The 22,494-nt window shown below is 33.3% G+C and overlaps 1 protein-coding gene across 3 annotated transcripts in view; it reads right to left on the bottom strand.

Annotated features, from left to right (window-relative positions):
• LOC127810883 (uncharacterized) overlaps positions 1 to 16,969 on the bottom strand; it is a 40,950-nt gene extending 23,981 nt beyond the window's left edge. For 2 of the 3 annotated variants that reach the window (XM_052350466.1, XM_052350467.1), the window contains exons 1-2: positions 16,615 to 16,969; positions 16,411 to 16,519 (exon numbers count right to left, since the gene is read on the bottom strand). In XM_052350466.1, coding sequence (XP_052206426.1) covers positions 16,411 to 16,519; positions 16,615 to 16,771 — 266 coding nt within the window. In that variant the 5' untranslated portion in view covers positions 16,772 to 16,969. Of the gene's footprint in view, positions 1 to 15,553; positions 15,906 to 16,017; positions 16,197 to 16,410; positions 16,520 to 16,614 lie in introns of those variants that run through there. The other variant, XM_052350465.1, reaches the window with a different exon arrangement.
• Positions 16,970 to 22,494: the final 5,525 nt, after the last annotated feature.

The raw sequence follows: 22,494 nt of genomic DNA on the forward strand, positions 1-22,494 counted from the left end.
TCGATTGTGAGAGAGGCGAGATCGAAGGCCAGGGTAAGGGCAAGAGATTCATCGATGGCGAGAGAGGCAACAACGATGGCAAAGATGTGTCGACTGTGAGAAAGGTGAGATCGAGGGCGAGGGCAATAGACGCGTTGACGGCAAGAGAGGCGGCGAGTTGGCGACGATGGCAGACGGAAGAAGCGGCGGCAATCGGCCATTGATAGCAAGGGGCGTGGGTCTCTCTCAGGGCAGAGAAAAGCAAATATAGGGTTTACAAAATTATAACTTAATATTATTTATAGTATATAAATTATATATTGATTTCACATACACCCCTATATTTTTTAAAACTACAGTTTGGGTTTTCGTTTCCTAACTTTTTTAAAAAATACCGTTTCTGTATTTTTCGTTTCCATTTTTGTGCAACATAGCATTTATCTTCCATAAGAATATAAAAAATTCCAAATAAGACCATGGATTGCCGATAAAGTCAATAATTACATATCTTCTATATCTATATTATTATACAAGTAAACATAAGGTCATGTTAGCATATCTTCTATAACTATGTTGACAAAATTTGAACTCATAGTCTCTTAAATATTTTTAGCATTATACAAAGACTCATTATGTTTAAAATTTTACCTAAAATAACGACAATAAATTGTAATGGTCAAATGCCATCCAATAAACGTAATACTCCACATTTTAAAGATAAATTAAAAAACTAAGATATGTCATTTTAGATAAATAGAAATGGGTGTAAAGGTAAATTAATTCTCTCAAGAACTTCCAATTTATCATAATTTTCCAAAGTATAGTGTGTTAGCATAATTCTTCAAAGATTATTGGGGTCTTTTTCATAATTTTTAGAAATTTTAAAGGCTTAAGTGAAAGTTCAAATTTTAATCAATAAGTATAATACACCAAAAGTAGAGGGACAAAATAAGGGGGCTAAACTAGAAATTAGCAAACTAAATGTAACGACCCGTTAGGGGACCTATGTACTTTTTGGTATTTTTTTTATGGGCTCAAAATTTTTTCTTTAATTAATTGAGGATTTTAAATATTTCTTTTTATGGAATAAAGTGTAAGTGGAAATAAGAATTTGGTAGTCCATCTAAATGTGATTCAAAAATGTGAGAAAAGTCCAAATGAATTGGGTCATTGAGATATGTTTATAATTTTAATTATATTATGAATGGGTTTAGATGATGAATATTATTTGGGTCAGTGAGTTGGGCCATGGAATGGCCCACAGTATGGGATGGGCCCAATTGAGAATTGAGAATTGAAATTTTTAAAAGAAAATCATAATAAATTAAATAATTACCCATGGTCACCCTTTGTCCGTCTTTGGAAGGAAATGGCAGTTAGGTCTTCCTACCAAGTCACAATTGTAGACTGTTGCATTTCCTCTTCATGCTTCATCTGAATCGGCAACCTTTATCTGTTGCGTGCTTGCATTTTCCTTTCTGCAACTCCTTCTTTCTAGTTTTTCTTCTTTCCTTTCTGTCTTCTCTTCTCATTTTCGTTTTGGCGCAGAGGAGCTTCAAGAGGAGTCTGTATAGCGAAATCATCAGGCAAGTTCTTCTTGCACTCTCATTGTAATTACAATGCAAGTTCTTTTATACATTGCTAGCCGATTCCATTTTTCTACTGATGCGATTTCTGTATTCATTTTAGTTTATTGTGATGACTGTAAATATATATATATATCTATTTCTGCATGTAACTTCTTCTTCCTCCTGTTATAACATTATTTTCTTTTGAATTTCCTTGCTAAGCATCTCGCGGTTCTTTGATGTTTCGAATGGGGTTTGTTTTACCCCCAAACTTATTTTTGGAATGGCACATCTTTGTTAAGAAACGGGAGTTTTGTTCACTTCCATGAGGTAAGTGATGTTATATGTACATATAAGTAATTAACTAGTGGTGAACCCGTGTGATACACAGGAGAATTTAATTTAAAAATAAATTTTTTATTTTAAATAATTTTAACAGAATTGATAATTATAATTTTTTTAATCTTCAATTATTTATCAAAATTTAAGTTTAGTTAATTATTCGCTATTCAATATACTAATGGAGAACATTTTTAATTCAATAAAATGCCATTCAGTGTGCTAAAGAATAATTAACACATTAAGTAGGTCACTTGACAAAATACTTATAAAATTTTTTATTTATTATATTATTTTTATTTATAAATAAATATTATAAAATCTATAATATATTCACTCAAAGATGTTCGTTATTTTCTATTTATTACATTATAATTATAAATATAAATTAAAACTCTTAAATATGAGTAAGAATAAGTTTTTTCAATAATAACAAAATTTTAAAAATAAGAATTTTAATTTCTTCCGTAGTCTTAAAAATGTGATACCTTAAATATTAATTAACATTGAAAAACCCTAGAATTTAACAATCTTAAATAATTTTTTATGAATTTGTTAATATATCACATTTTCAAGACTATAATATAATTATTAAAGTAATTAATAATTAATTAATCACTACCTTTGATTTAATGCAAGTTTTTGAGAAACCAAATTCACCATTGATTGACACTTGGCAAAATACTTTGTTTGACTATCATATTTTAATATTATATAAATATATATAGAATAAAGTTATAAAAATAATATTTTAAATAAATAGATAATTTTCTATAACTTAATTAATAGTTTAAGTTGTCTATTAATATTTCTCATAAAACCCATGCAAATTTAATACAAATTTTAGAGGCAAAAAATAGCTTGACAAATTTTTGGAGAGAACAAAAATTTGTAAACTATTCTACTTTAATATAATCAATCAAACTATTTTTGATTGATTGACAGATTAATTGATGAGAAGATCTAACAGAAAATATTTATTTTTGATTAATTAATAGCATTGAAAAATTCATGCAAGTTTAATACAAATTTTAGATGTAAAAAATAGTTTGGCAGATTTTTGGAGGGAAGAAATATTTGCATACTATTCTACTATAATATATAATATTTATATTATATTATATAAAGATAGAATTTTATATAAATGAATAATTTTCTATGACTTAATTAATAGTTTAAGTGTCTATTTATATTCCTCATAAATAGTATTTATTTTTGATTGATTGACGGATTAATTAAATATTTAATATTCACATAATAATGTATTAAAAAATCCATGATTAGCATGGAAAAACTCGTGTATTTAAAATCTATTATTAATTTTATAATAATCAGTACATATTATTTCAAAATAATTGAAAGATTTAAATTATTAATGCAAATTACAAAATACAAATTAGTAATGCAATAAGTACTAAATGCAAATCATTAATGCAAGTTTTGGGGGGAAATCTTATTACTACTTATTATTTCAAAGCAATTGAAAGATTTAAATTATTAATGAAAATTACAAAATATAAATTATTAATGCAATAAATATTAATTACAAATCATTAATGCAAGTTTTGGGAGAAATTTCTTTTTTCAAGACTATCTTACTTTTATATATATAAAGAGAATAAGGCCCATTTGAATATGAGCTTTATCTTTCACTGTATAAGTAATGCTGCATTCGAATGGGTTGGGAGCCATTCGAATGGGAGCTCCCTCTCCCTCCTATTTCATTTGAATGAGAGCTTCATTTCTCCTGTTTTAGTGCGAACAACCCACATACATATGTATATTTATACTTATGTCTCTTTGTGCATTGGAGCTCATTCGAATGGGAGCTCTCTCTGTCTCTCTCACTGTTGTGTAAATAAGGCCATTCGAATAGGTTGGGAACCTATTCAAATGGTGCTCTTTCTCTCCCTCACTGTTCATGTAAATAACACTTTGATTCGAATAGCCATCTCCTGATTCGATTGGCCCTTATGCAGACCCTATTTCATTCGAATAACATTCCTATATCATAATACCATGATTCGAATAGCCTCTTGTATATAACCCCTTGTTTCGAATAGCCATTGTTTGATTCGGATAGCTCATATAATATATATGCCAACTATATCCAAAAAGAAAAAAAATCCATTTAATCAAATTTCAAACCTAATTTCGACCTCTATTAATCTTGAATCTCTAAAAACTAAAAACATAAAAGTTGTAGATATTTTTCTTGGCTTTCCATAGCATCTTGAATCACCTAAATCAAAGCTCAGACGAGAGAGTTATGCCCAGAATACCAAACATTGTAGAAACTATATAGTCACATTCGAATGTATTGCAATAGTAGCAACTTCAAACCCGATTTCAACCTTGATAAAGCCCAAATATCTTAAAACTCAAAACACAAAAGTTGTAAATATTTTTCTTGAATTTTCATAGAATTTTGAATCACCTCAATCGAATTTCGGATGAGAGAGTTATGCTCAGATTACCAAACAATGTCAAAATTGCCCAGAATAGCCTATTTAGATAGATACACCCCAATTCGAATCACTCTTACCAAAATTCAAAGAAAAAATTCGAATAAGCTATTGTAGAATCGGAATGGCCTTTGAACAAGTTGCAAATTCAACCGAATTACTCAAATCAATTCGTATGCCTTTTGATCCATCCGAATAACACCTATATAAGGCATTGGACATCTCCTTATGATGATATCTAGTGCCTTACCTGAGATTTTGGAGTCCTGAGTTGAAATGTACAAATGGGCTCCCAAATCATAGTATACATTCAAGTTTTATTTTTCATAATAAAATATAAAAAAAATATTCATACCATATCTAAATAAAATTGAAAATTTTCTAACTGATCAATTAAAAACTACTTTCCTTGCAATTTTGGAGGGAAAAATATCAATCAAATTTGCATAATAAAGTTATTCGATCATTTTTTTCTCAATAGACAACATAGTCAATCCATTCAATCTGTCTTGTGACAAAGTTGAGCAGAGATAAGTCTTGATCAATTTCAACTTGTAAAAACTTTTTTCTGCAGATGCAACTGTAACAAGTATAATTTTCTTTCACTAGTGATCTCAACAGAGAATTTACTCTCAATACCTACCTACCATGGGTGAATAATTTTTTTTTTATTTTTCCAAATCAATAAATGCATAAAATCCTAGTTACTCATAACCCATTACCAGAGCTTCTAATTCATTAAGATTCTAGTTAATCATAATTGAGTTTATAAATTTAAATTATCAAATAAAATATAAATAATTAAACCCAATTAAATATGTTTGTTGGGTCTTGATTTCAAACTATAAAATCAAATTCTATATCACAAAACTTGTATATGTAAGGCACACAGAAAACATTAACATCTCAGAATATGATATATATGGAATATATATATATTTACAGAATATTTACAGAATATATATATATTTACAAAAAACATAACATGTAAGCACCCCCGCCCGGATATCCCAACCATCCGAACTACCCGAACGAGAGTGCTTACGGAAGGGAAAATGAATGAAACACGAGACAAAAACCACCCTGGCACGCATACACAAAAATAAGAACAGCGGAAGCAAAGTTAAACACATGCATGCACTACGGGTACCCCGCTAGCCCAGCGATTACATGATAAATAAATAAACACAGACTCCTGTGCCGACGTACATGAGACTCGAGGAACGACCTGGCACAGTAAAAGTAATAGAGTAAATCCTACTCAACCATCAGAGTTGACAGGGATTGATGGGACTGCCTGTACACCATACCGACTCTACCGCTAAAAGATGACTCTCTTGCCCTGGCCCACGCTGCCACTACCTAGAATGATGGAAAGCAAAGTGAGTCGAGAGACTCAGCAAGCATAAAGAAAGAAAGGTTGAAGGTTGAAGGTTGAATGTATCCAGAAAACTCTCATCAGAATAAACCCCCAGGTACACACAAGCCATGAGATGCTACAACATAATAGTATAGCATAATAAAAGCACATACCGGTCCTTGGGGCCCACACAAGACACACGGCACCCAAGTCCCATACCAATATGCCGCTGCCCTGAAAGGCAACATAAATCTCCAACAAACCTGGGCGTGCTATCCTAGGTCGGTGCTCCCGTCACCTGTGTGTCCGTGTCGGTACTCCCGACACCCGAGCCATAGGCTCCCTCGGAACGGTCCTCCCGTCCGAGAATTAATAACTGTTAGTAACCATGCAAATGCACATAAAAATGCAATGGCATAACGAGCATCAACGTGATACACTGGTGCCCATACATCCAGGCATCAGGCCATGCTTCGCCCACATAGTAAACCACACGCGATGCATATGCCCGTGCTGGATGCAACCTAACCAAGTTAGAATGTCTGTGTTCAAGCATACTCAATAAATGAATATCTCAACATGCAACCCGTACCCATGTGCATATCAAATCATGAACAGTAATATAATGAATCTAATCGTGCAGTAAATCACATACTAGTAGAGCTAGTCAGCAGTGCCTGACACCGGTCAACGGCCAGTGACTAGGAGTGTCCACCCGACGGTTCACTTCAGGGCTGTACAATAGTCTACCCTAACGTCACCAACAACCGACCCCTGCCCCACTGCTTGATAGCTCGATCGAACCATAAATAAATCTGAGAAAATCATAAATAAACCCGCACGTCTAGGAACCTAGTCCCTAAGCTGGGTTCAACATCATTCCGAAAGGAATGGGGGCGGTACAAACCCCCGTAGGCTCACAAGAAATAAGGTTTTAGAAGTCTCGGATTTAATTTTAAATCAAAACAAATGGATAATAACTCAATAAATAATGCTAGGCGCCGAATTAGAGTAATGGAGGGGATAAAATACGAGAAATCAATGGGTCTTTCATGGGAATTAAAGATCACGAGAAAAGGCTTAGGAACTTGCCTTTACACGGCCATTCCTTGCCTTTCTTGCCCTCCCGCTGCGAAGTAAAACGTTTAATAACGATTAATAAAACCGTGGTTCATATTAATTAAATCTAACTGTAGAATATAAATAATTTAACCATCTATAATCCCACGTAGGCACACAGTAAATAAAACCCCAACGAGTTTTATATTTAATTTAAATTAAATCATACTAATAATAACCTTAATTTATATAATTAATACGTGACACCGAAATGAATTAAGGGAAAGAGAGGGGTTCATAAAATAGAAAGAAATTGTAAGGGTAGATGAGAGCTTGCCTGTATTTAGTCGTTTACAGGGTTTTTACGCTTAAATGCCACCAAAATAATACATGCTGTAAAATAGAATAACTCCCAAAATTAACAAAATAGGACCCAAAATAAAATTCCAACCGTACAGAATGATTATTACATATTTATTTACTTACCTGATTAATTAGACCACGATTAAACATAATTTAATCTTCAAATTTTCTCCAAAAATTGGCCCTTGCTCGTGCTGCTTCTTCTTCATTTTCTTTCTTCCATTTCTTCTCTGATTTTTGCTCGCGAAATGGCCGAAATCGGCCTTAAAAACGAAGCTCAGCGGAGGGCCCAGTGTGCACCACGTGGCGCGCCAACAGCCGCGCATGGCTGCCACCGCCTTGCCCAAAATGACGCTGTTTTGGGCAAGGTTTTGGTTGAAAAATCAGCCAAAATCCTCCAGCGTGCGCGCCTCTCCCCTTGCTCGAACCCACAACCTCGCCTCAGCCTCCTCGCGCTCGAACCGCCTGCTCCAGCCGCTTCTTCACTACATATAATGCACCCATTTAATTTTATAATGACTTTTGGCCAATTTCGTAAATCACTTTTCAGCACCCACAACTTCCCTTAAATTACTCATATGCCCCAACTTCCATTTACACTTATTTCTCTAACACCCCAAGTTTCCAAAAAATTCACTAAAATAATTTATTTTATTCTTTCATTAATTTCATAAATATCCTCTAATAATTTAATTAAATACCTAAATCTCCTATTTACTCAAAATTACATAAATAAACATTTTTCTTAAATCTCCAAATACCAAATAAATTAATATTTCCTTTTAACCCACAAATATTCAATAATCACCACAAATACAATAATTGATATTTATTAATCTTTTCCAAATAATTTAATTAATTACATTTAATTCCTTATTTTCCTCAAAATCACATAATTAAATAATTCCTCTTAAATTCCCAAATATTCAACAATGTCTTCAAACACCACCGATTTGAATAATTATTATTTATTTCTAAATTTTGAGATATTACATAACAAAAATATAAATAGCTCAAAAAGGAGATCTCACTGGCAGACCCAACTGCCAACCACTGTGGCTGGTGGTTTCCGATGATCAGAGGTAACCACCCGACACCCTTATCCCCATCGACTAACATACCAAAAAACCAACAAGATCCAACGATCGAATCTCTATAGATCTAAAATTAAACTTTCGGCCTAACCCAAACCGTCTGTATATATGTATATATCATGCATCTATATTAAAAATAATTGTTGATAAAACTAAAAGACTTACCTTCTTGTAGATCGATGCCACTTTCACGGTAAAAATACGGTCAGATCTAAGATCAGATGACTGAATTTCAAAAAATCAATGATTTAGAGCACTACAAGAAAAACAGCATTTAGCGATGGAAATATCCGTCGCTAAAAAATTTAGCGATAGATTTAGCAACAGGCAACTTCCTGTCCCTAAAAATGGCATCGCTAAATTTTAGTGACCGAATTTAGCGATGACACAATTCAAGGACGGAATTAAAAAATAAAAAATAATTATTTAAAAAATTAAATATTATTTTAGCGATGAAAATTCCGTCACTATTCAGCGACGAAAATTTTTTCGTCACTAATACACAATAAAAAATAAAAAATTAAAAAATTCGAATTGGCAACAGAATTGTTTTGTCACTGACTTTTATTTTAAAAAAATTAAAATAATTATGGCATGCGCCGAGCAAACGTGTGTGCGCCCCTGCCTTTCGGGCTTCATGTGGCGTTGCCTCTAAGCACCAAGTGGCGCCCCTTTAAGTCGCCATATGTAGAGGTGCACACTCTTCTCTTCCCCTTAGTTTCGATTCTTGGTCCCCAGTGTGCGCGCGCTCACATGACTGTCCGAGCTGCATGCCTACTTAGTACATACACTACACATATTAATTATATAACAAATTTAGTTGCCAGCTGTTTTAATTTTAATTTAAATTAATATTTTAAATTTTAATTCTTTTAAATTCATAAATAAGTACTTAAAAAAATAAATGTTGTAAATTTTAACTCAACTAATGTATCACTTAAATGTTGTAATTAATTAATCTCTTAAATATTTAAATTTATTTGATTAAAAATTAGTTTAATAGATATTTCTTATTACAAATTTTACAATATCTTATCAATTTACATATTTTGGTTTGTAAATAAAATACATAAAATATGCATTTAATAGTAAGAATTTTAATTTTTATTTAATCTTTGTTTAATACATAATTAATAATTTTTATTTTTTAATTATTTTTTCTTTTTAGCAATGGATTAGTACTATCGTTAAAATTTTAATTATAAATTTAACTTTTTAATTATTTTTAATTAATTTTTAAATATATTTAATTTAAATTAAATTTTTTATTATTTAGCGACGAAATATTTCGTTGCTACATAATTTTAATTTAATTAAATAAAAAATTAAAATTTAGCGACGGGTCACACCCATCACTAAAAAATAAAAAAAATTAAAATTTAGCAACAGAGCCGCATCTGTCGGTAAAAAATAAAAATAAATTAAATAAAAAATAAAATTTAGCCATGGGTCCCACCCATTGCTAAAATAAAAATAAATTAAATAAAAAATTTAAAATTTAGCGACAGGTTCCACTGGTCCCTAAAAAATAAAAATAAATTAAATAAAAAATTAAAATTTAGTGACAGCGTTGCACCCATCTCTAAAAAATAAAAATAATTAAATAAAAAAATACAAATTTAGTGACCAGATCACACCCATCACGAAAAAATAAATATAAATTAAATAAAAAATATAAAATTTAGCCATCCGTCGCTAAAAAACAAAAATTAAAAAATAAAGAAAAATTTAGCGATGAGATAACCCCATCACTAAAAAAAATATTTATTATTTAGTGACAAAATATTTTGTCGCTAAATAATTTAATTTAATTTAAATTGTTATATCATTTAGTGACGGAATTTTTTGTCGCTAAATAATTTTAATTTAATTTAATTTTTTTAATTATTTAGCGACGGAATATTTCGTCACTAAATTAAAAAATTTAATAAAAAATATTAAAAGTTATTTAGTGACAGAATATTCTGTCGCTAAATTTAAAAAAAAAAAAAATTTGTGACGAACTATCCGTCACTGAGATGTCTCTAATTAGCAACTGAAAATTTTCGTCACTAAATTACGGATTTTTTGTAGTGGAGAGTTGTTCTTGAGAGAGTGAAAGAAATGAGAGAGAGTTTGTTAGAGAGATTACTACATTCTACAGATTTTTGTGGGGTGGGGAGAGATTTATATGGGGGCAAAATGGTTATTTTGACAGAAAGGCAAAATAGTAAATTTCTTTTCAAATTTATGAGCCTTGAGACAATGGGCTCTTCAATTTGTCTATGGGTCCGGGCCTAATGATATTCGATTTAAGATCCATTCAATGCGTAGGAAATTATACTTCATAGGATTTGATTCAATGTATTATTCGAATGATTTGGTTACGCTTTGATCCTGTAACAACTCGATTAATTTTTGTCAAGAAATTTGTAGCTTATGTTTTCGTGGTGTCTAACCACCTGGTGTTCTTTGGCCTATAACTTTTTGTTCCCATCTTCGAATTGAGATTTATTTGTTGGGCTATAATCTAGACATCCTAAGCTTCGTTTCAATATATTACCCGCATTATTTGGTTTCATATTGAGTCCATAATGGCCCCGTCAATCCTGGCAAAAAATTTGGAATTTTACTATTTTGAATTCCACATTGTGGTAGTGTTTGTGGGATAACTTTTGGTGGATAATTCCGATTGTAAATCCATTTGATGTTCCTGAAACTAGAATTATTGAACTTAAATTTCAAAACTTTCTTTGGGGTAATTGATCAAATATTGAACCTGAATCAGTCCTTTGAAATCACCACAAAATAAATCTAAAATTTAAGGAATCGTTGATATGAAATTCTTTTTGGGTTGCCATTCTTTCTTATGATTGAACTATGAGCATGAATGCAAGTAATTGTATAATGGCACCAGTTAAATGAATTCAAGAAAATTATAAGATAGGAAAAATAACACATTAAATCCATAATACTCCTCAAATGTTGAATCAAGCTTTAACATTAAATAAAATCTCTCAAAATTATCTCTGTGTTATAATTTACATCTTGAACATGGTAAATGTTATGAAGTAAGATATGTTGAATTATCTGATGATGGTAAAATACTTGGTATGGGTAAATGCTACCCTAGAGCACCTGACGCGGGACGAGGTGGTCATAGCTCGACAGGTTGGCTCCATATTTATTTGTAAGATTTTATTTACATGATGTACTATAAGCAGCCTTGCCCGGATATCCCCAACCACTTGGACTGCCCGAACGGGAGTGCCTACGGAAGGATAAAGAATGAAATACAAGATAAAAACCACCTTGGCATGCATACACAAGAATTAAAACAACAGAAGTTAAGCTAAACACATGCATGCACTACGGGTACTCCGCTAACACAGCGGAGTACAGACTCCCGTGTTAACATACACGAGACACGAGAGATGACTTGGTACAGTAAAAACATAAGAGAGATAATCCCTCTCAAATATCAAAATTGACGGGGACTGATGAAACTACCTGTACACCATACCGACTCTGCCTCTAGATGCTATCTCCCTTGCCCTTAACTCGCACTGCCATTACTTGGAATGATGGAAAGTAAAGTGAGTCAAGAGACTTAGCAAGCATAAAGAAATGAAGGCTGAACATATCTAATAAACTTTCCCTAGAACATCAACCCCTAAGCACATACAAGCCATGAGATGCCCAGTACAGCATAAAAGCGTAAATAAAAGTACGTATCGGTCCTTGGGGCCCACATAAGACACACGGCACCCAAGTCCCATACCAACCTGCCACTGCCCTGAAAGGCAACATAAATCTCTAGCAAACTTGTGCGTGCTGTCCTGCTTTGGTGCTCTCGTCACTTGAATATCGCATCGGTACTCCCGACACTCGAGCTGAAGAATAATCGAGCCATAGGCTCCCTCGGAACGGTCCTCCTGTCCAAGATCTGCTAAACATATAGTAACCATGCAATGAACATAAAAATGCAATGGCGTAGTGAGCAACAACGTTATACATTGGCGCCCATATATCCAGGCATCAGGCCATGCTCCGCCCACATAGTAAACCATATGCGATGCATATACCCGTGCAAGATGCAATCTAACCACACTAGAATGTCCGTGTCCAATCATACTCAGTAAATGAATACCCCAACATGAAACCCGTACCTATGTGCATATCAAACCATGAACGGTAATACAATATATCAAATCATGCAGAAAATCACATAACTCACATAATGACAGGACTAGTCAGTAGTGTCCGGCACCGGTTAACGGTCAGTGACTAGGAGCTTCTGCCCTACGATCCACATTAGGGCTGTACGATAGTCTACTCCAAAGTCACCAGACAGCCGACCACTGCCCCACTACTCGATAGCCCTAGCCAAATCATAAATAAACCTGAGAAATCCATAAGTAAACCTGCACATCTAGGAACCTAGTCCCCAATTTAGATTCAGTATCATTCTGAAAGGACTGGGGGCGGTACAAACCCCCGTAGGCTTTCAACAAATAAAAATTCTAAAAGTCGCAGATTTAATTTAAATTAAAACAAATGAATAATAACTCAAAAAATAATGCTAGACATCGAATTAGAGTAAGGGAGGGGACAAAATATAAGAAACTATGGTCATTTCTTGCCTTTCTTGTACTTCTGCTGCGAAGTAAAACGTTTCCTAGCAATTAATAAAATCATGGCTTACATTAAGCAAATTTAACTGTGTAATATAAATAATTTAGCCGTATAAAATTCTTAAACATATACCGTTTCTAATAATTTTTACCCACGTACCTGGTTACCTTTCACTCCGAAATAATCCCAAAACGCATTTATTTTTCCTTTATTCTTTTTTCTTTCTTTTCTTTCGTTTTCTTCTCATTTTCTTTTTCTTTTTCTTCTTCTTTCCCGTACCTTCTCCCCTGTGTGTGCATTAGCGACCATCTACCGCGATCTAGCTCCACCAATCGCTGCAGCTGGCCACACCACCATCTTCGGTCCACACCGTCAGCCTTGCAACCGTTACGAGCCACCCCTGCCTGACACCACCGCATCTCCAGCCACCGCCAGAACACACGCACAACCCCGCCGTCCGCCATGGCTGTTTCCTCGCCCCACTGCGAACCAGCTCCGCCACCAATCTCGGTCGTGGCTGCTCTACCTTTATCGCGACCTCCCGAAGCTCGTCGTTGCTGCGGCTTCCCTCGGATGCCATGGCCGAGCTTTACTCAGCCAGCTTTCATGGTCGTCGCTGCATCACGCCTCCTCTGGTCGGCCATCTCTCCCTCTCTCGATCTCTTTCCCTTTCTCTATCTCACTCTCTCATTTTCCCCCTCTTGACTAGCTCTCTCTCTCCATCTCTTGGCTCCCTGCTCTCTCACGAGCTCTCCCCCTCTCTCCTCTATTTTAATCTTCAGAGAAAAGGCCACTGTGCAAAACTTGGCCTCCAAGCACCGGCACACAGCCACACATATATAAGCATATTAATTAATTTAAGTTAATTTGATTTACTCTTTATTATTATTATGATTATTGTTATTATCTACATTATTTCTACTATTATTTGTTACCTTAAATCCTCAAATACCAAGATTTGATCATTATTATTGTCTCCAAAATTTTGGGATATTACATGCACTATGGCATGTGTTGATTGATGATTTGCGAGATCTAATACTGACATTGAAGTTCATATGCGCATTCACATAATGGTATACGGTGGCATGATACATTTAACTTGGAATTGATAAAGTCATAGATTATGAATCTTATATATATATATATATATATCTTGAGTATTTGATTACTCTTTTTGGTGTCACCATATTCTTGGATCCTATACATTGTTTATTGTTTCTCAATTTGCTGAGCTTTGTGTCTCACTTGATCTTCTTTGCTATTCCAGCTAAAGGAAAGACTGTTATTGGGGGCGGGTCCAGTAGGACTACAGCCTAGGGATAGTGGTGTACGAAAACGCATCCTAATTTTGAAGATCTTAGTTAGTGATTGGTTGAGGCTTGTGGTTGATGATAATTTATTTTGTTTATTGGCATTTGAATCTCTTATTATCTTGTATGGTCGTTGAGTGTAGACTCATGAGATCTTGAAAATGTAACTAATCCTTATTTAAGTTTTCGCTGCTAGTAATGAAATGAATCATTTGTTTTAATATGATCTTGTTCTATATTACTACTATGATGACCTCATTTCGAATATCTTATATTAGCAGGAATATTCGAGAATGAGCCCTTACACTAAAGGAGGTAAAGTGTAATTTTTGAAACTTTTACAACTTAAATACTATAAGCAATGGTTGAACCTCGAGGTTTCGATCTCAGGATGATGAAAAGTGATAGTAGGCTAAGATTTGAAAGATTGCGGGGTGATTTTTGATATAAAAAGAATGTAGGGTTTTAGCAAAAAAAAATTAGGATGAAATCACCATGTTTTGGTCGGGTTTGAGTGGTTTTCATAAAAGGTTTCTATATCTAAATTCAAGGGGTTTTATGGGACAAAAATGAAAAGATTTAATGTTAAATTGAGTGATATAAAAAAGGTGGTCGAAAAACATGAGTTCCGTTGGAAAAACAAGGCGGCGAGGAAAGAGGGCAATAGTGTGGCCGCTTTTCAGCTGAGAAAGAAGGATAAAAAGAAAAAGTAAAAAAAAAAAGAAAAGATAAAGATGGAGAGAAAAAAAAGAAGAAAAGATGAAGAAAAAAAAAGAAGTTAGCTTGAAAAGACAATTGGAGGTGTGTGGTATGTTCCACTAGTCCAACATAGGCACCAAAAGCTTGGCACATGTGAGGCACGCATGAGGCTGAGGCACGTGATCTCCACGCGATAAGGAAAAAATAAAAAATAAAAAATAATAAAATATTTAAAAATATATCAAGTGTCTGTAAAATATTTCAAGTCTTGGGATAATATTTTCAAACGGCAACAAACAAACAAGAAGTCGGAAGATAATGACATAAAGATTTTTTTAGTGTTTCTCTAGACATTATTAAAGTATGAGGTATGAACATTTTATTCGCATAATTAACATAAAAATATTTGATTGTATAATATTATGTAAAATAATATAAATAAAGTGTAAAAAAAATAATTTTACATGTGCCAATTTTTATTTTTGAAAAGTTAATGTAAATGTAGATGGTGTGATGATAAAGCATGGAAAAAATGGACATACACATGTTAGGTTTTTGTTTTAGAAGTTTATGTGAATATGTAATATTTTAATACTATTTTTTTGTTCAAATAAATTATTCATATAATATATTTCGTATAAAAATATATTTTTTCTATAATATATATATATATATATATATAAACATGACGGATGATTCATAAATAAAAATACATAAAGATTATTATTTTATTTAAAATACTAAAACACCACTCAAACTTTTATTTAAAATTTCATACCATATTTTTTACACATGTGGGTAACACGCCAAACCGTAAATATGAAGATGGATAAAACAACAGTCTCCCCAAAATACCCCTGCAACAGTAATAAACTCCAACATTGTCATCAATCTGAAATGGGGGTGATTTGGATTTTCCGGTAGCTTTTCATCGGTCGCCTACCATCTCTTGCTGGTGCCGTGGACGTCAATGTTGCCGGCCTTCCTCGAGACCATCTTCAATTTTCCGGTCACCTTCAGCTCGACCGACTTATACTCTTGGAATTTAATGGCTTCACAATCCAAAAACATCGAAATGAACATGAATCCACTACAACTCAATCAACTAATTAATTGTGAAATCCAAAAGGCAATCAAAATGAATTCGGAACACCATTAATTAACCTGCAGAACTTTCAATCAACTTCTTGTTGGTATGTTTTGCAATACTATTCGAATTCGAACCGATCTTCGAAATAAAACCTGTTTTGAGTTGACGTTCGTCTTTGTCTTTCTTTCTACCAAATTCACATTTTCCTTTGGAGTTCTGTTCGCATCCTTTGCTCCTTCCGCGGCTGTGGCTCCTACACCACTCAATAAACTTTTATTTAAAATCTCATACTTTATTTTACACATCAAACCCTTCGAAAAAACCAACGCTCATAAGTAAATATGAAGATGAATAAAACAACGCTCTCCCCAAAATACCCCTGCAACAATAATAAATTCCAACATCGTCATCAATCTGAAATGGGGGTGTGATTTGGATTTTCCGGTAGCTTTTCATCGGTCGCCTACCATTTCTTGCTGGTGCTGGGGACGTCAATGTTGCCGGCCTTCCTCGAAAACGTCTCCAATTTTCTGGTCACCTTTTGCTCGACCGACGTACGCTGTTTGAGTTCAATGGCTTCGCAATCCAAAAACATCGAAATGAACATTTCACTACAACTCAATCAACTGATAATTAATTGTGAATCTAAAACAGAAAATGAATTCGGAAACCTGCAAAACTTCCAGTCAACATCTTGGTATCTTTTGCAAAACTGATCTTAGAATTCGATCCGATCTTCGAAATAAAATTCACATTTTCTTTCTTACTAAATTCGCATTTTCTACTCTCTCGGCGGCTGCTGCTGCTCCTCCTCTCTTCGCGGATCATCTCTCTCCACTGGCCTTCTGTAGCCGATCAATCAAACATCAAATTCAACAAATTTTAATTCAGACACAGACTTAAGAGAGAGAGAGATTGGAAGTTTGAATAATTGCAAGCTTCTGCCCACTGCTCCTTTGATACTTAACTTCTCAAGTCACTGCAAGTCAATTCCACCACATGGGGAGGGCACTTTTGATACTTTTCTAATATATACTCTAATGTAACTTGCAAGGTTCTGCCCACTGCTCCTTTTATTATACGCCACTAAAGAGACTTTAGTTAATATTAAACTTAAGCTATAGAAAACGTGCCATGCAAGGCTGCCGACTGAATGGTAAAGCATAAACGCCAAACGACCATTATTGATAAATTAATTAATTAATTAGTTATCAATAATATTAATCATTATTTTAAGATAAAGCATTCTAAGGGGGAATTGACTTGCATTTGCTTAAGATCAAAGCATTCTAAGTGGGAATTTATTAAAGCTTTTTTTTAGATAGTATATATTTATTTTATCTTAAATTTAACAACTGAAATAATTATATTAATTGATAATAAATGTATGGTATTTTAAATAATTTATTATTTAATTATTAAAATAAAATATAAAAAAATATATATTTTGTTTAGAAAAAAATAACAACTAAAAAATTATTTTCAGAACTCATAATTAATGTATGTTTATTGTATCTTAAATTTATAATCAAAATAATTTTATTGATTGATCATAATTAAATACATTGTGTTTTAAATAATTTAACAATAAAATACATTTATATAATTATTGCTCATCCTTGGAATGACCTTCGCTTGTGAGGGCTCCTAGCACTTAATTCCTTAATTCTGCTAAAGATAGAGATCGTAAATTGAGAGATGTGCCTTTGGAAGGATAAAATTCAAGAATCATGTTAGATGTACATCATTTTTGTACATCTTAGACTACATAAGGGGGTATTATAACCAAAATACCCTGCACCTCTCCATGCATCTCATAAGGGATATTTTTGTCATTGATACATCTTTATGTAGACCAAAATATACACAAAGGTGTACTAATAGCATTATTCAACATTTAAACTCACGATCCATCAAAATGACACCAATATATCAAGACTCATCTTCTGTCAAGCTATGTCCCGGGGTCAATTATTGCCCATCCTCATTGGAAGGAAACAGCCAAACAGAGGTCCCAGGGGAAGCACTACACTCAATTCCAAGTCATCAAGTTCCCAGGAAAAAAAATCCAAAGGATCCTCACCTTCTGAACCAACCTAAATTCATGCCCATTAATGGTACTTAAATTCCTTGCCTTTAAAACAAGAAACAATGGTAAATACAGTCTGTACGTACTAAAGTGAGAACCAGCAAGAAGCCGCCACCAATCATGAGCTTCGTCATCCAGTCGTCTATGTGCCGCTTGCAGTAATGGTTCACATCCATGCAAACTCGGGAGTAACTGTAGCTGCCGGCAGAAATCAGCACGAACCTGTACACGCCTCTCAGCATGTTGTAAACCGCAGCACCTCTCCCAACCAGCTTTCAATGACTCTTTTCTGGCGAAGCAGCTGAACATCCCTGGGGGACTGCACCAGGCAATTGATGAACGTTATGTAGTGGCTAACGTACTCGGTCTGATCATCGGCTTGGAGGTGATCCTGCTCGTATGCATGTTGGTTCCTTAGGGGAAACTCTGTGTACGTAATCTCCGATGCACAGACAGGGCATCTCCAGCACCCCTCTTTTCTTGTTGAATTGTATGCTGAACAAGTTGCTTCTGCTCTTCACCATCTTCATAAGAATTACAGGTGATTGCCCTCTTCAAAAGGAAGAACTCTCCTTGCGTATATATGATGGTTTGATTTCTAGATGCGTTCATATAAAGAGCTTAGAAAACACATGGTTCTTGAAAGAAATACAAGAAGAGATTAACAAAGAGAATGAACAAATGCTAAGGAGGTTTAGAATTCATAAAGTAAGGAGTTCTTAAAAGTAACACAACCAAAATTTAATTTTAGACCTGTGTAGATCAAGTTTGAGCAAGATTAAGGAAAGGTTTCACAAATACTCTCATGACTTCTGGGAATGTGAGGCAAATATATGTAAGTACTATGTATTTGGGTGACCACAAACCAATAGTGGTCAGTATTGGTCCAAGTTATCAAGACACAATCGAACTAGACGTAAATGGATGTGCATAAGCTCAAGTACTTGGAAGATTTTGCTGAACGAATGAATAGTAATGTGGAGGAACTTGTGAGAGCCAATCTTGAGTCTTTCATAAATCTAGCATTCACTTCTGTCGTAGACGATCGCTTCAATAAATGTGAGTTGCTAGAAACGTACATTCTTGATGGTTGCTTCATCATCGAGTTGTTTCTGAAAAACGAAGACAAACTGGGAAAAGCAAAATGACCCTCTTTTTAGGTCTGAATAGGTTTTGTATGCCTTGAGTCGAGACCTGATTCTACTCAACAACCAATTGCCCTTTTGTGTCCTCAGAAAGTTGTGGGAACATTGGAGGCTTACAAAGAAATCGGATCAAGATGATGGCGACCACCTGATCAAGCTCATCACCAGGTTGGCCTCAAAGTTTCTAAAGCATATTGCTTCGAACCAGAAACTAAACCACAAGCCTGTCAACATTGGAAATTTGAATCAGGATCTCATAGGCATAGTATATGATGGTTTGAACTGTCATTGATCCACCAAGCTAATAATAATTATAATTCCAATACTGACAAGGATAAGAGAGATGGGGATGATTTATAGAAAAAAAGAAAAAGAAAGATGGGGATGATAAATGGAACTTGGTGAAATCTGCAACTAAGCTTGAAGAGTTTGGAGTTGGGTTCAAAATAATTAAACATAAAGTTTACGAGTAAGGGGTAATTGAAAATCCCATGTATATGCATTCGATATGGCACACCATATTCTATCAAGGTAATGTTCGAGCATGAGTAACGTCATCGTCGAAGTAAATACCTTAACAACTATATATGGTCCATGAATAGCCTGGTGAAATCCCCCAGTGATATTCAACTGCTTCGTCAAAAGGAGGTCAATGACAACCTATCAAACCTACCTGATGATGCCCCCATTCACAAGTTTATGAAAGATATCTACAGGTTTGTGATGATCTCTTGCAATTGCATGGACCTGAATTCGCATTGCACACATCGGCAAAATGCTTGAATGCCAAAATTGAAGAGGATTACTTCAACAGCCAGTGGATAGTTATATATTTAAAGATTATAAAAAGTACTTTAATTATAATTTGAATTTGAATTCCAACATTTGTGTATGACATATATATTTAAATTTTTTTAAAATGATTGTCCCTTTTGTAAATGAGATATAAATTATTTGGGATTTATTAATTGTCATTATGAAGTGTGACATTATCTTTATAATTTTTAAAGTATTAGGTTATTAAAGTAAAATCAACAATTCAATTTTAAAATTAAATTATTCATAATTTTAATTTTTATAAAATTAAAATTAAAATTTGGTTGAGCCCAAGAGGCCAAGCATATGAGCCCAGAAGTTCAAGTTGAGCTGAGCCCTTGGACTCGGCTGAACGTGACTAATCCATCCAGCTCTCTCCATGCAAACTGTGGAACCCAAGAACTTTAGACTATAGGATGCATCTATATATATATAAACACTTGCAATTATATATGTTAACTGCTGCTGCAATAGCAATACAATTGTAATATCCTAATAATCCAACTATTACTTATTCTCTCATTGCAAAACAAATGCTTTTACGTTGTTAAGTTGAAATTATAATTAACCCAAGCAAGTCAAAGAAAAGGGAAAGAAAAAAGCAGATAATCAGAATACAAAAAATGACTAGCATTGCTATCGGATTTTACTTTCAACAACAGGATAAACTAAATGCAGACAAAATGTAAAATGAATGAAATCCATTAATTTAATTACAATTAGGAAAGGTGAGTTTCGAGGGTTATTTATCAAATTTATTTATGGATATAACTATTTCGTTCTTCAGTTACATTCTTAAGGTTTTGGATTAAAATTGAGTGTTTGGAAGGAGAGGGAGAAAGATCCGGTCGTATTTGATGCCTCCGTATTAATTAAATTTTAAGAATATGATTCTCGAGAATGTTATTTTTGAGAAATATATTTTTAAAAATTTAACAATGATATGTTTGATATATATGATAAAATATAAATTGAAATCAATTGTTCAGTATTTTAAATACTTTTTGGAAAAATATTCAAAAATTCTAAAAATACCCTTTGGATTTAGAACAACTCTAAGGGGAGCATCATTTTGTGGTGTTAAATTACTCATTTATAACTTTAAACAGTGTTTATGGCATCCCCTGCTCTAATGGTAGGTGCCAAAATAAGTGTTATTTTAATATTTTTTATTAAAAAATATAATTAAACTTAACAGTTATATTTTAACTATTATAGTTTTCAAAACAGATATAATCAATTTAAAAAATAAGCATAAAATAATTAATTAAAAAATAAATAAAATCACTCTCAACTAAAAAAACTTAAAAATTAAAAATTAAATCAAATTAGAAATTTCAAATTAAATTATTAATATATATATAGGCAAAGCAAACGACCAATTTAAGTTCTAACTATTAACTAAAATAAAAATATTTATTTTAAATTAAAATTAATTATATATAAATAGACCTCTTCCCCTTTCTCTTCTGCGCCTCTCTTTGTGCTTTTTTCCCCTTAAGGGCTTGCCCTCAGTGAGTTGTTGCTTGTAGCTGGTCATTGCCAGCTTTCTCATGAGTCGCTCATCTCAGCCTCGTTTGTTGCCTTTCTCACTCTGTCGCTCGTCGGCTTCGGCACCTCAGCCTTTGCCTCGCCCTTGTTGGCTTACCCTTTCGACCTTCCGTCGCTCATTGCCTCTCTGGCTTTCTCTCACTCCATCACCTACCTCGCCTAAAAACCCCTATTTTAGATAATCTATATATTTAAAGAAATTGAAATAAAGCCATTGGATTTTATCGTTGGAAATAACACTCTCTTTTTTTTTCTCCAGAGGTTGAAAAACTAGCACTGTAAGAAGATTGTTGTTATTTTACAACTCTAGATGTTACTCCCGTTGGAGTGAAAATTTTTTAATCTAGGCTGCCATTTCGACAATTATGGGAATGACACCTCGAGTAACACTCCCCTTGGAGTTATTCTTATGATACAAATTGTGTTCATAAAAGATATTTATTAAATATTAATAATTCAAAATATTATATTTAAATATGTATGTGACAGAACCACGTAATAACAAAATTTAAAAAAAATATAATTATATATTTATTTTTAATAATACCAAAAAATTTAAAATAACATAACAAATATGACAAATGGCCTGTTTGTTGTAATTTAAAAACTACAACTTTTAGTTTCTAATTTCAAAAAAGTGGGTATGTAGTGTTTGTTTTAATTTATAGAATTCTAGCTTATAGCTTTTAGAAGGGGTAGAAGATGGCTTTTTCAAAGCTGGGGTATCTCAACTTTTACAACTTCTGATTAAACAGTTACATTTTTGTGATAATTTTATCCTTATTTTTAACAAAGAATTATTTTTCTGTCCGCGCAATCAAGGGTCTCTCTTTTCCACCGCCATCTCCATTTTCAGATCTCTTCTTCTCTCTTGCCATCTCCCTTCCCTCTATACACTAATTAATTTTTTTATAACACTTAAAACTTATACATATATATTAATTAATTTT

This window comes from Diospyros lotus, chromosome 10, assembly GCF_014633365.1.
Source record: "Diospyros lotus cultivar Yz01 chromosome 10, ASM1463336v1, whole genome shotgun sequence".
Classification (NCBI taxonomy): domain Eukaryota; kingdom Viridiplantae; phylum Streptophyta; class Magnoliopsida; order Ericales; family Ebenaceae; genus Diospyros; species Diospyros lotus.